We start from the raw sequence: 13658 nt of genomic DNA, 5'->3' as shown, positions 1-13658 counted from the left end.
TGAATGTCTAATTGGAGTGGGTTCAAGAGAAAACAGGAGGAGAGAAATTAGGCACAGATTTTTCGAGTTTTACTGTGAAGGAAAGGAGCATAGCTGGAGAAGAAAGTGGGGTCAAGAGAAGGTTGTTTTATTGTTAATAAGAAACCTTTCATTGAAATATACCATTCATACAAAAAAGTGAACAAATTATGAGTGTGCAGCTCAATGAATTCCACAAGGTAAATACAGTCATGTAACCAGCACCCAGTTCAAGAAACAATGCGACCGGTTCCCAAAAGGAACTAGTTCCTCACAGCCCCTTCCAGTCATCACCATCCCCAAAGATAACCAGTACCCTAACTTCTGTCGCCAAGGATTAAAAAGCGGGACTTTCCATTTTTTTAAACTTTATGTCAAGGGAATCAAACAGCATGTCCTCTTGTGTGTCTGGCTTATGTTCAATATGGATTGTGACATTCATCCATAGTGTGGGTATTTCCTTTCCATTGCTGTATAAAAGAATCTCTATTTACCCCCATTCTATTGTCAATGGGCAGCTAGGTTGTTTTCTGCTTTGCGCTAAAATGAATAATGCTATGAACCTTCATTTAAGTGCTTTTTGGTACACTCATGAACTGTACTGTACCTTCTGTGTCATCTCTTGCCTTCCCAGAGCCTTCCTGTGGCTACTTCCTCACCTCCCACCTCTCCCACTCATTCAACATGACGAAGACCTCCATTTGGCCATCTTCAGTGACTTCCTTCCATGCATGTCTGAACCATGGACTGGCCACTAGCTCCATTGCAGTTCTTTCCCCAGCCCTGCCTTCATGGGCCTCTCTTGCTACATCCAATCTTGAATGCTAGTGCTCCCCAGACACAGTCTCCTAAAACATTCTTTGCACACCCTCAATGGACATTATCATCCTCATGCTAATGATCCCCAAATCTCTCTCCTGAGTGCTAACCCCAGACAGTGCACAAGCACAAAACTGAGCTCATCAAATTCCTCCAAGAACCATGCTATTATTGAAATAAAGTTACCATCCACCCAAGAGCTTAAACAATTACCTAGGAATACCTCCCCGTCCCCCACCTTAACTCTCAGTTATCAACATCCAGTGAACTCTACCTCCTACTGGGCTCCGAGGTCACTCCCTTCCTCCTGTTGCTGAGGCCCTGCTTTGGTTCAGGATATCGTCATTTCTTATCAGGACTGTTTGAACATCCCCTCCTTGTTCCTTAGGCTTCCCCACTCTCCCCCATTGATCCACCCTGCAGCAATTCTGATCCTATTATCAACCATACTCCACACCCTCCACTGTCCACAGAATGAGGCCAAACCCTCAGCAAGCTCTAAGTCCTTCAACAACTGTCCCCTTCCTCACACTTGGGTCTCTCACAACAACTCCCATGTGCCTATTCTAGAAGTAGTTCCCAGAAAGTGCTGTTCTCACCTCTTAGCTTCTGAGGGCTCTTTCCTCTCCTTAGAAAGCACCCCCACTTCACCCCACCCCAAATTCCCCTTTTCCAGTGAGCTACACCTTCAAGCTTCAGCAGCTTTAATCTCCTTTGGGAAGTCCTCCCTCTCCCTCCCCTCCAGCCTTCCCCATCTCCATCTCCTGCCCTCCTCCAGGTCCCACCAACCCTCCACAAATGGCAGCCATTATCCTGGTGATGGTTCCATTACTATAAGGATCATTCTGAGAGATTGCATTCGTCAAATGTGAGCCCCCTGAGGGTAGGAATTGTGGCGTTTTATTTCAAGTGCTAGGTTTGTCCCAGTAAGCAATGAATAAACATTTGTTGAATGATTGCATGCAAGAACAGGGATGTTGAGCCAAGTATTAAACTACATAAAACAGGAGGAGAGGGAAGAAATTTTTCAGAGATTTAATGAAGAAAATATTTGAAATTGTCAGGGAGGGTAAAATTCCCCCTTCTATCCTTCTTGTGTTCTTACAGCTGGACTAATAATAAAATTGATATAAAAACAGATTGATAGGAGAAAAATACAATTTAATGTGTACATGTTGGAGATCATAGAGAAATGCTCAGAGAGTAAACAAAGCAGGCAATATATATATACATCTTTTGCACAAAGAAACAATAAATTTGTGAGGAATGACAGGACAAATAAACTTAGGTTTGGGGTACATAATTAGTGAGGAATTTGAGTAGAGTTTAGGCTTGAGGTAGTAAAATAGTAAAAGTAACAGGGTTTGTTTATATAGGCTTTATGGCCCTGAATTCCCTAGCTCTGGTGATAAGGATGTCTCTGCCTCCTGGTCTGGGGAGGGTACCTTTCACATGGGAGATTTAGTTCCTGCTTTCAGAGGGAAAAGAGAGAGGAGGGTCAAAATGCTTCCTTTTTTTTTTTTTGCATTGGCTGCTTCTCAAGTAACTTTAATTCAAAATAATCAACATGCCATTGTGGGATATTTTGGGGCAGCCTGCCCTGGGCCCCAACAACATAGTTGACTGGGCAGAGAGGGAACCACAGACCATGGAACTGTGACAGCACAGAGGCCTAAATAGCAGGGGTTTCTAGAGAGACAGGGGGTCATGGCTGGTGCTGGAGTGCTTATGAGGGAAAAAGGAGAGGAAGCAGGAGAGGAGGGTGCCTCACTGTAAAGGATCTGGTGTTCTGAGCCAAAGGTTTTGGGATTCAATGAAGCCTGTCAGCTGTTGCCTTTCAAACTGTAGGTCACAGGCCATCATAACATTAATTTTAGGGGTTCTTAGCCAGGATTTTTTAAGTGACATAAAATAAAGTAGAAAATAATGTATTGTATGTAGTATGAGTAAATGACGTATTGAAAACTTTTTATATGTGTATTCTGAGTCATGGGTCCAAAATGTATGGGATCCCCTGCTTTAAGCAATGGGGTGGGTACAGGAAGGGATTTCATCAGTGGGTGGGAGGAGGAAATCAGATTTGCATTTAGAAAGATCATTTGGGGTCAAGGCTTGGGAGGCCAGCTAAATCAGGGCAGCAGCAGGGAGGAAGAATGGGTAGACAGAGGTGCCATTTCCTGCCAAGGGCACTAGGGAGGGTAGCAGGTTTGGAAGTAAACAGAGAAGTGGACTTGAGGCAAGGAGAGTTTGAGTTGCCAGTAGGTCATACTTGGTGAATTCAGTCAAGGGGCTGGAATTCAGGACAGAGCTTCCAGTTGAGATACGGACTTGGGAGTTCTGTGGGATAAGGGAGGAGGCTGAAGAAGTACTGGGAGTGGGTGAAACTGTTCAGGAAGCACTCGTGAAAGAATGGGGGGGCTTCTGCTAGAAAAGTTCATCATCCCAGAGCAAACATTTAGCCACGAGACAGGACTTACCTGTGCTCAGAATACCATCCTACTCAGCACAATCCATTTCAAATACAAATTATGTATTAGAATAATGTCTGCGATCTCTGGTCTTCAATGGCCTTAAAAGTCATACAGGGGCCAGCACCATGGCTTAGCAGTTACGTGCACGCGTTCCACTACTGGGGGCCCAGGTTCGGATCCCAGGCGCACAGGGACGCACCGCTTGTCCGGCCATGCTGTGGCGGTGTCCCATATAAAGTGGAGGAAGATGGGCACAGATGTTAGCCCAGGGCCAGTCTTCCTCAGCAAAAAGAGGAGGATTGGCATGAATGTTAGCTCAGGGCTGATCTTCCTCACAAAAAAAAAAAAAGAAAAAGTTTGTTTGAGAGAATATGTACATAGACTTGTTAGCATAGACACACTCTAGGAGACCACCAAGGAGGAAAACAGGGTAGCTTCGGACCGAGATAGGAGCAAGATTTCCTCCATGCGTTTTTTTGTTATTATTTAAATTTGTACCATGTAAATGGACTGCCTACTCGATAAATAAATAAATAAATAAAAGTCAAAGCTCCCCAGATGTTTGCAATGTAGAACCAGAATTTGGGAACCTCTGATTCCAGGTACTCCTCCTTACCTCGACAGTACCTAAGACACTGGTTATATAGCTTCCTGGGCTATTTATTCCATCTTGAAAAGCTCTGGTAGTTCTGGCTTTCCTTCTTAGTGTTAAACTGAAACCTTGTAGCCTCCAAGGAGGCTCATGCTGCTTCCTGTAACCATGCAGAATAAATCCAATCCTACTACTAGCACAGTTGTGTGAAAGGAGAATGGGCACATGTAAACCATTGAATGGAAAAGGAATGTTTCTTTTTCTACAGAAAATAAGCCTAATAAATTGATGGGAAATTTTTTTTGTTGTTTTTTACTTTTTTTGTGTGTGTGAGGAAGATCAGCCCTGAACTAACATCTGCCAATCCTCTTCTTATTTGCTGAGGAAGACTGGCCCTGGGCTAACATCCATGCCCATCTTCCTCCACTTTATATGGGAGGCCGCCACAGCATGGCTTGCCAAGCGGTGCATCGGTGCGCGCCCAGGATCCTAACCAGCGAACTCCGGGCCACTGCAGCGGAGCGCGTGCACTTAACCGCTTGCACCACCGGGCGGGCCCCAATTTACTTTTGTCTTTAACAAGGGGAATACTTTCTCCAAATAAAATCTACAGGGCCCTGTGATATATAATGCAAATTTAAAAGCTGAGTTTCTGTGGCTCCCAAGGAGTGGCAGGGAGGAGCCAGGAGCCCTGCTGGGGTACCTCACTGCTTGAGAGACACAGTTGTATTCCACCTCTCTCACCACTCACAGGTAGAAACTGAGGCCTACTTCTCCCCCTCTGCATCATCTCCTCCCTAGTTCAAGTTACCACCATCTCACGGTAGGACCTTGTGATCCCCTCCAAACTGGTCTCCCCAGCTCTACCATTGCTGCTCTCTAATCAGTTCTCCACTCTGCAGCCAGGGTTATCTTTTCAAAATGTAAATGTAAACCTTTCAATTGTTTCCCATTGCCCTTGAGATAAAGTCCAAGTTCCAGAATGTTTTCTACAGCCCCTGCAGAGTCTGGGCCCTCCCCAACCTCCTCTTCTTCCACTGTTCTCTGCCACACACAGGGGACGCCTTCTAGCCTCAGAGCCTTTGCTTAGGGCCTGTCCCTCTGCCCAGAACACTCTTTCTTCCACTTTCTAAGGATTTATCCTTCTGGACACCTCCTCAGGGATTCCCTGATGTACCAGACCAGATCAGATTCCCTTCTTAAACACTCTTAAAGCATTCACACTTTTTCTTTGCAGCATGTATTCTGTCTACATGTACTGAGGGGTCCCCTGAACCAGGTAGTGGGTGGTACTATAGTAAGGAAAAGAAAGGCAGGTCCCTACCCTTTCAAGTTTATAGTCATTTGGGGGTACTCACCCTGATTAAATACTCACAGAAACAAATGTAAACATGCAGTGCCTGGAAGGTGGATGATAACAGGGGAATGTATCAGCCAGGGTGTCTGAGGGTAAAGCTTACCTGGGAAAGGTGGGTGTTAGCTGAGTGAAGTGAGTATGGCAGTGAGGAGGGCATTCCAGGCAAATCTCCAAGGAAGCACTGACCCTATCTGTTTGGACCTAGCAAACTGGTAGGCTCTCAGTAGACAATGAATGAAGGAGTGAGCAAAAATTTATTTGCCCCAAAGTAGAACCAGATTAGAACTCAGACCTTCCAATTCACAGTGCAGGGCTCTTCCCTTCCCCTAGTGCTGCTCCAGGATTTTGGAGACCATGCCTAAGTGAATGAGGAAAAGAGTTTGGTTAAATTACGCTTTTCCTTTTGCTTCCATTTCACAATTGAAGATGCCCAAACATAAAAATCACCCTCAACACTTCAGTCAACCTTTATTTTTGTGTGTCTGTGTGAGGAAGATCAGCCCTGAGCTAACATCCATGCTAATCCTCGTTTTTTGTTTTTTTTTGTTTGCTGAGGAAGACCGGCTCTGAGCTAACATCTATTGCCAATCCTCCTTTCAACTCCCCCCAAAGCCCCAGTAGATAGTTGTATGTCATAGCTGCACATCCTTCTAGTTGCTGTATGTGGGACGCGGCCTCAGCACGGCCGGAGAAGCAGTGCGTCAGTGCGCGCCCGGGATCCGAACCCGGGCCGCCAGTAGCGGAGCGTGCGCACTTAACCGCTAAGCCACGGGGCCGGCCCTCAGTCAACCTTTAAGAAGGAAAAAAAAACAATGGTTCTCTGACATTTCTTACACCAAGTTTTTATTTCAATACTTGGACTTGCTGGTGGAAATACTCCAGTATGTTAATCCACTTGGGCTGATCCCATTCAGGGAATGTCCAGCAAGGAGGGAGGGCTTTCCATTCCTTTATTTGACCGTGAAACAATTATTGACTGTATACTTACAGTGCACACACATACAAAAAGTTCAAAATGTTGACAATTGTTTCTCTGAAGATGGTAGAATTACAGATGATTTTTAAAATTACGCTTATCCGTATTTCCTAAGGCTATAATTATTTTGTATTATTTGCATAATACAAACCTTTGAAAACAAAAGCTTTTCAAACAAATATTTAATAAGTTTAATGGTAGGTCTTACGCAGAGGTAGTAGTCATAATCTCTACCAAACACCTAAAATAAATATACAATTTGGAGGCCAGCCCAGCGGTAGAGAGGTTAAGTTCACACACTCCCCTTCGGCGGCCTGGGGTTCACTGGTTTGGATCCTGGGGACAGACCTACTCACCACTCATCAAGCCATGCTGAGGCAGAATCCCACATAGAAGAGCTACAACTCTACAACTATGATATACAACTACGTACTGGGGCCTTGGCGAGAAAAAAGAAAAAGAGGAAGACTGGCAACAGATGTTAGCACAAGGCCAATCTTCCTCAAATAAATAAAGAAATATACAATCTAAATAAGCAGAGTGTCTGTTCTAAACATGCTGTCTAAAGACAAGTCCTCTTGCAGCCTGATTGCTGTACCAATGCCCCTCTACTAAAATCATTTATTCTAGGAGCTGCCACTGGAGCAGGGGATATAAAAATAAATACAGTCACCTATAAAACGGGAATAATTCCGCTCAGTGTTGTTGTAAGGATTCAATGAATTAAGACAGATAAAGCACTTGGAACAGTGGCACATAAGCACTATATAAGCGTTAGCTATTATTATATTTATGGTACTGCTAAATAGGAGCAACCAGTGGGGTACCAAAGGGTGGCAGAGAAGGAAATGATTCTGAGAAAATATAATAGGAGCTAAAATGGAAGTGCGCTAAGATTACTGAGGCCCACGGCCCAGGCCGGATTGTAGGGTCAAGTCTTGCCGTCAGCGGCTTGTGGTCGCCACAGCCTGCAGGATCTTTGATGGCCCGCTGGACAGAAGCGGTGGACAGGAGTGTTAGCGCCCGGAACTTGGGCCCTGCTGTCGGGAGGCAGAGCCCAGTCCTCGGGTCATTCAGTTCCCTCCCTCGTTATAAAACCGCGGCTGAGAGGCCCAAGGCGTAAGAGAGGGGTCCACACTACTGCACGGTTATAAGTCGAGTCACGGCTGGGTCCAGCCGGGTCCCCAGTGGCTAGCACAACCTTCTCCATCTTCCACACTCCCTCAGCCTATGGGACTCGGGACTCCCCGGCCCAACGCGGGTTGGAGGTCACCTGACCGCTGCGTGACGTGCAAACTACGCTTCCCAGCATGCAACGGGTGAAGAGGCGCCTTCCGGTCAGGCCGGAGCCTCGCAGGTTCTGCCGGGAGTTTTCATTGACCTCTGAGCTCCTTCTCGTTCCGAGCAGCTCAGGTCTCCTCTAGGCCCCGCCCCTTTCTGAGAGCTGGTGACCTCGCGGAGTCCCGCGAGCTGCTTCCTTCTTCCCCTCTCATTGGTCCAGTCTAGCTGCCATTCGGGTGCGAGGAGGAGAAGTTACTTACTGATTGGTGGATTCCGTTTGGCGCCAACTAGGAAAGGGGGCGGGGTAGTGGCGGTCCCCAGTGAGCAGCTATTACCGCGAAAGGCCACCTTGGCAGCGACAGCCAGAAGGAGGTGAAGGTCGGCTTGGTTCTCTGCAACCTCGGGCTGGGCAAGGGGGTGAGAGAAAAGCGAGCAGAGTGTGAGCCCAGGCGGTTGACTCGCGGCTCTGGCCGCTCTCCCTTCCTGACCCTCCGCGTTTGTTTGGATTTAATCTTCAGGTTGCCGGCGCCCGCCCGCCGCTGGCCTCGCGGGGTGAGAGGGGAGCACCCGTGCGTGTGGCTGGCGCCTACCTGGTCCGGACACTCGCCCGTCCGCGCCGCTTGCCCGCGGCAGCCGCGTCCCTGAACCGCGACATCGTGTTTGTGTTTGACCCGCGGGCGCCGGCTAAGGGGCGCGCGGCCGAGGCCAGTGCCGGCGGGGCGGGGCGGGCGCGGCGGAGGCGGAGGAAGAGGGAGCGGGAGCCTTGGGAGGCTGGGTGCCGCCATGGAACTGGGCCCGGAGCCCCCGCATCGCCGCCGCCTGCTCTTCGCCTGCAGCCCCCCTCCCGCGCCGCAGCCCGTCGCAAAGGCGCTGTTCGGCGCGCCAGCCGCCGGGGGCCTGTCGCCTGTCACCAACCTGACGGTCACCATGGACCAGCTGCAGGGGTTGGGCAGGTGAGGAGGGACCGGCGAGCAGTGCCGCAGGCCGCTGGCCTCCCAGACGGCTCTCGGGGAGATCAGGCCGGGAAATGGGCCAGGAGAGGGGCGAGACCTGCCGCCCGCATGAGGCGGGGGCTCACCATGTGCACCCTCCCCATAGGCGGAATGTTGGGCGGGAGAGGCCGTTCGGATCCTCCAAGACCGCCCTCAATCCCCAAGCCAGGCCCGGTAGTGGGTGAGAACGGCCACGGCTCCCCACCTTCGCCACCTCTTTCGGATTGCCCTGTACTCTTCTGTCCCTATCCCAGGAAGCTCTTTGACATCTAGCCCCACGGGGGAAAAGCAGGCCCTTCTAGGCGCTCACTTCCACCCTTTGCTGAACCACCTCACAGGATCGTAGTTTCCTGTGAGCTTTGTTCCTTCTCAACAAAGAGAAGTGGCATTTTCTTTCCTGGCGTTTGCGCAAAATCGTCGCAGTCTCTCGCCCCGTGCACATTCCTTATGTCCACCCCGGTGGTTTCCGTAATAAGGCCAGGCCTTTTTACTCAACTTTCCGTTCTCAAAAGCTCCCTAAACTTTTCCTTGTAGCAACAAATGCATCCTACAGTGTTTCTGGTGAAGCTGTTTTCCCTTCAATCTTGGACATCCCATTTTCTAAGTAAGCACGTGACTTATACGTTTTCCAACCTCTGGAAAGCAGGAATTTGTCCTATTCATCTTTCATCCCAGCTCCTAGCACAGTACCTAGAACACATGCTCTCATTTCAGGAAATACTCCAACAATCATCATAGTCATCCTGTCCTACAATGTGACCCAGGCCATGCCCACCCACTCCTTTCTCATCTCCCTTTATGCTCTAGTGCTAACTGGCGGTTCTGGGTGGCAAAGTGTTCTGTGGTGTGGCCTGGAAGTTATGATGATTGATGGCAGCCTGCCTACTAGCTAACCTCATGGCCTGTCTCCTGTGTGTAACCTTTTAATTATGTCCTAGAAATATATAGAGAGAATTATTTCTCTTGGTTTCAGTGAGTGTGAACAGCTACTGGAGGTGAAAAACAGCAGTTTGCAGAGAATGGGTTCCTCCGAGTCAACCGATTCAGGTATTCCTTTGGTCTTCGATATTTATCATGTGTCTGCTTTGTGGGAGCAATACTTGGAATTTGCTGAAACATGCCCCTTCACCTAAGAACTTAGTTTGGTGAGTAGTTGAGACAATAAACAGAGAAGTCATGGCATTGAGTGACTAATACCCTTAAGAATAGTACAAAGGAGTCCCAGTGGCAGTTTATGAAGAGAAGAAACAAGTGTCTGCTAGAAGGTGGTGTGTGTTTGGTCTTGAGGATGCGTAGTAGGGTAAAATTAACCATACCACTGTAAGTGGCATTCCAAAAATCTCATTGGTTAAAATACAGGGTCAAATTGTTGGCATCTGAAATATAATGAAATTATTTCAGTGAGCCTGCCTGCTGTGGAGGAAATTTGCCAGTGCATTTTATTCTAATTTATAAATTCATGTTACTGCAGAGTTTATCTGTATTTGCACATATGCTTTAGGTTAGGAAACTGCAAGAGCAAGTCTTCAAATGTAGGCATAAGAACTAGGGATAGGATTCTCATTTGTGGCAGTGTGGCAAGGGAGAATACCAGTCAGGAGCTAACACCTAACTTCCTGTAAGGTTATATAGACATCATGGAGGAAAGGTATGTGCTAGGCAGGCACTGGTGGGTCTGGGCCACGCTGAGCAGTGTCTCCACCCTGCTGCCTTTGGTGAGATGGTCACCTCACTTGGTGTTATTTTGTTGAAGTCAATAAATACTTGCCTTGCTTGTCAGATGACATAATTGTATTTTCCAAACCCCAACATTGTGCATATGATCAGACAAAATAAAATACTTGAAATCAAAACTATTCCAGAAAACTGGTACCTATTCTTTCCATGGTTGGAACTCACATTTAGAAAGTTACCTGGGTAACCTCTAGCTGAATAACCAAGCAATCATGAGAAGGTTTGGTTTAATTCACACTCTTGAGGGCCGGCCCCGTGGCTTAGTGGTTAAGTGCGCGCGCTCCGCTGCTGGCGGCCTGGGTTCGGATCCTGGGCGCGTACAGACACACTGCTTCTCCAGCCATGCTGAGGCTGCGTCCCACATACAGCAACTAGAAGGATGTGCAGCTATGACATACAACTGTCTACTGGGGCTTTGGGAGAAAAAAATTAATTAATTAATTCACACTCTTGATGGTATTTGCAAGGAAAGGGGGATTAGTAGATATACTATGAAAATATTAAGACTTGGGCAAATATAAAGTTTTTGACAATCAAGTAGAGATACAGCTTCAATTCTGGCAAAAGTCCAAGCCATAAGTTTCTGTTGACTGGCTTAAAGAAACAGTACTAGTAGTTTTATTTATTTGTTTATTTTAATAACAAGATGGTGTTTCATGTATTATTTCTTGAGAGATTTTTTTAATTTCCCACAGGCTTCTGTCTGGATTCTCCTGGACCCTTGGACAGTAAAGAAAAGTATATATTCACTGCTTTTAAATGTTTGTGCTTAGAAAAAACATTTCTTAATTTTTTTTTTACATTTCCATGACATTTATTTCATAACACAAAGTGTGTAGAGAAGTTACCTCTTATCCATTTTTTTTATTTATTGTGAAATTTTTGTTGTACATTATAGAAAAAAATGTTTCTTAATTTTTTAATGAAATTCTTCATGCTCTGGACTGGAACTCTAGATTTAGCTGTCCCTAGTAAGCCTCCTGGATCTATATCCTATAAACAGTCTGGTACCTTTTGAGAATGGGTAGTTTGTGTCAGCAGTTTTGAGAACTTCTCTTTCTTTATTTTAGCTTTAATTTTGGTGTTCTTTTTCAGTCTCACCCAAACCCTTGCTCCACCTTCTGACATCATAGCCTTAAAATGAGCGTATTTTTTTGTGTGTGTGTGAGGAAGATCAGCCCTGTGCTAACATCTGCCAATCCTCCTTTTTTTTTTTTTTTTGCTTAGGAAGACTGGCCCTGGGCTAACATCCATGCCCATCTTCGTCCACTTTATATGGGACACTGCCACAGCATGGTTTGCCAAGCGGTGCGTCGGTGCGCGCCCGGGATCCGAACCCATGAACCCCGGGCCGCTGCAGCGGAGTGCTCGCACTTAACCGCTCGCGCCACCCAGCCGGCCGCAAAAATGAGCGTATTTTAAGAGAAGACCTGGGCTTGCCTTTTTCGCCTAGAAGCCCAGCGTTGGGGGTGCTCGTGAGAACAGGACAGCTTCAAAAATCTGTTTTTTCATCTTGCCTAAAATGGGAATATATTTGTCTCCCCTACCCCCACAAAGTATAGGTTAGACACTATGCATCTGCTAATGTGAAAACCTCTTTATTTGTTTCATTCTCATTATTTACCTTCTGATCTCATTGCAGCCTTGAAAATCCCATGAAGAGAATAAATTCCCTGCCTGTAAGTTAGTTCCCTTTTTTGTTTTGAGCTAATACCTATTATCTACCCCTTACCTACCACTGTGACCTTGATAGTAGACTGTAATTTAGACAGTGAAGATTAAGGAAAACCTAGCCTTGTAAGCAGTCAAAACACTGTACCTAAAGCAACTTCAATAATGGCTGCCTCTTGAGGGCTTTTGCTCCATCTCTAACACAGTTTTGTCAAACCAGGAGGGGTTCTTTCTGTGCAAATGATGTTATTTTGGGGTTGATTTGACACCCTAAATCCCTGTTGAGAGGGCTGTAGATGTTGTGAGGTTAGGCGTAAAGCCATGTGGTGAGAACTGTGTTCTGGCAAGGTGGAGCCCTGGCACATTTACTGGTTACCTGCTGCAGTGTGTGAGGAGCTAGTCCCCCCCCCCACCATCTTTTTTTTCTTGTTGTTTTCCTTTAGAGAACTGAGTTTCCATTGAACTTTTGTTTATGTACCCTAATTCCTTTTTTCACTTTGATAGCAGAAGCTCTTGGGGTGTAGCCCAGCGCTGAAGAGGAGCCATTCCGATTCTCTTGATCATGATGTCTTTCAGCTGATCGACCAGGATGACAACAAGGAAAACGTGAGTGTGGCATCAATATACTAACCTAGGGCAGAGGAAAAGCCCACAAGTGTCAGTGGCTCACAGAGAAGTGGCTGGGCTGCTTTCTAAACCTTCACCAAAGTCATGATGGTCTTTGGAGTCAGAGAAACTTGCGTTTGGATCCTACTGCTGACTAGCTATGTGATCTTGGCAAGTTATTTCTTTTTTTAGGCTTCTTTGTTTCTTTATTTGTAAAATAGGAGTAGCAGTACCTTGTAGGGCTGTTATGGGAGTTAAATAAGATAATGTAGATAAAGCATTTCAAATCCTTCCTGGCAGGTAGGAGTTGCTCAGATAGTAGTTATTGTATCCATGAGTAGTTCATCTGGAAAGGTCTGCCCAGGCCTTCCTTGCTTCTTTGTGCTGACCCTGGGATGAGTTGTAAGCTTACAAAAACACTTCTTGACAGTATTTGAAAGAACAGGGCCAACAAGTCCCAGGGAATCTCAGAGTAACTGAAATGGTAGCTCAGAGGGTGAGCTTGTGGTTGTCGATCCAAAAGTCCAAGAACACCCTGGCCCGACTTTGCTCTCACACCTGGCAGGGTGCCTTGCACAGGGTAGGCATCCAAAATAGCTAAATGAATTAGCTCAACTTTTCCAGTCTTCTTTCTTACTCTATTTCCATATCTATTTTCTCCCCTTTTCCATTTTCTGCTAAAATGCCACAGTTCGGTTTGGTGTGAAGCCTACTGCCTCCATGAACTCTCTCAGTCATTCCTTTGGCAACTTGCAAGATGTCCTGAGGGAGCGTACAGAAATGAGTTCCTGCCTTGAGTGCTTGGAACACTGTATCAGCCTCTGTGAGGTGCTTTCTACCTAACAGTCCAAAGCTGTACCAAGGCATGGTTCCCCCAGTACTGCCCGAACTTGGCTTCTCCCAGGGTTGCCTGGAGTTTTATTCTAGAGGAGAAACAGCATAAGTTAAAGAGCTCTTGCTCTGGAGTTGTCCTGTCTGGCTACGAAGCCAGATCTTAGGCACATCATTTAACCTGTAAGGCCTAGTTTCCTCGTCTGTAAAATGGGGATGATTGGTTAAATGAGCTAATGCACAAGAAGTACTTAGTACTGTGTTGACAATATAAATACTCAGTGATGTTAGCTATTATTGCTCTGAGCCC

The 13658-nt window shown here is 46.5% G+C and overlaps 1 protein-coding gene across 4 annotated transcripts in view; it reads left to right on the top strand.

The window, feature by feature from the left end:
• The first annotated feature begins 7848 nt into the window (after positions 1-7848).
• Positions 7849-13658, top strand: part of CDC25A (cell division cycle 25A) — a 35539-nt gene continuing 29729 nt past the window's right edge. Inside the window, exons 1-5 of one of the 4 annotated variants that reach the window (XM_058557491.1) lie at positions 7849-8467; positions 9480-9553; positions 10936-10978; positions 11883-11919; positions 12419-12517. In XM_058557491.1, coding sequence (XP_058413474.1) covers positions 8298-8467; positions 9480-9553; positions 10936-10978; positions 11883-11919; positions 12419-12517 — 423 coding nt within the window. In that variant the 5' untranslated portion in view covers positions 7849-8297. Of the gene's footprint in view, positions 8468-9479; positions 9554-10935; positions 10979-11882; positions 11920-12415; positions 12518-13658 lie in introns of all 4 variants that reach the window. The other 3 variants (XM_058557486.1, XM_058557482.1, XM_058557475.1) reach the window with 3 other exon arrangements.

Source organism: Diceros bicornis, chromosome 2 (genome assembly GCF_020826845.1).
Source record: "Diceros bicornis minor isolate mBicDic1 chromosome 2, mDicBic1.mat.cur, whole genome shotgun sequence".
Lineage (NCBI taxonomy): Eukaryota > Metazoa > Chordata > Mammalia > Perissodactyla > Rhinocerotidae > Diceros > Diceros bicornis.
The sequence above is the reverse complement of the archived record's forward strand: the minus strand, read 5'-3'. Positions and strand labels throughout refer to the sequence as shown.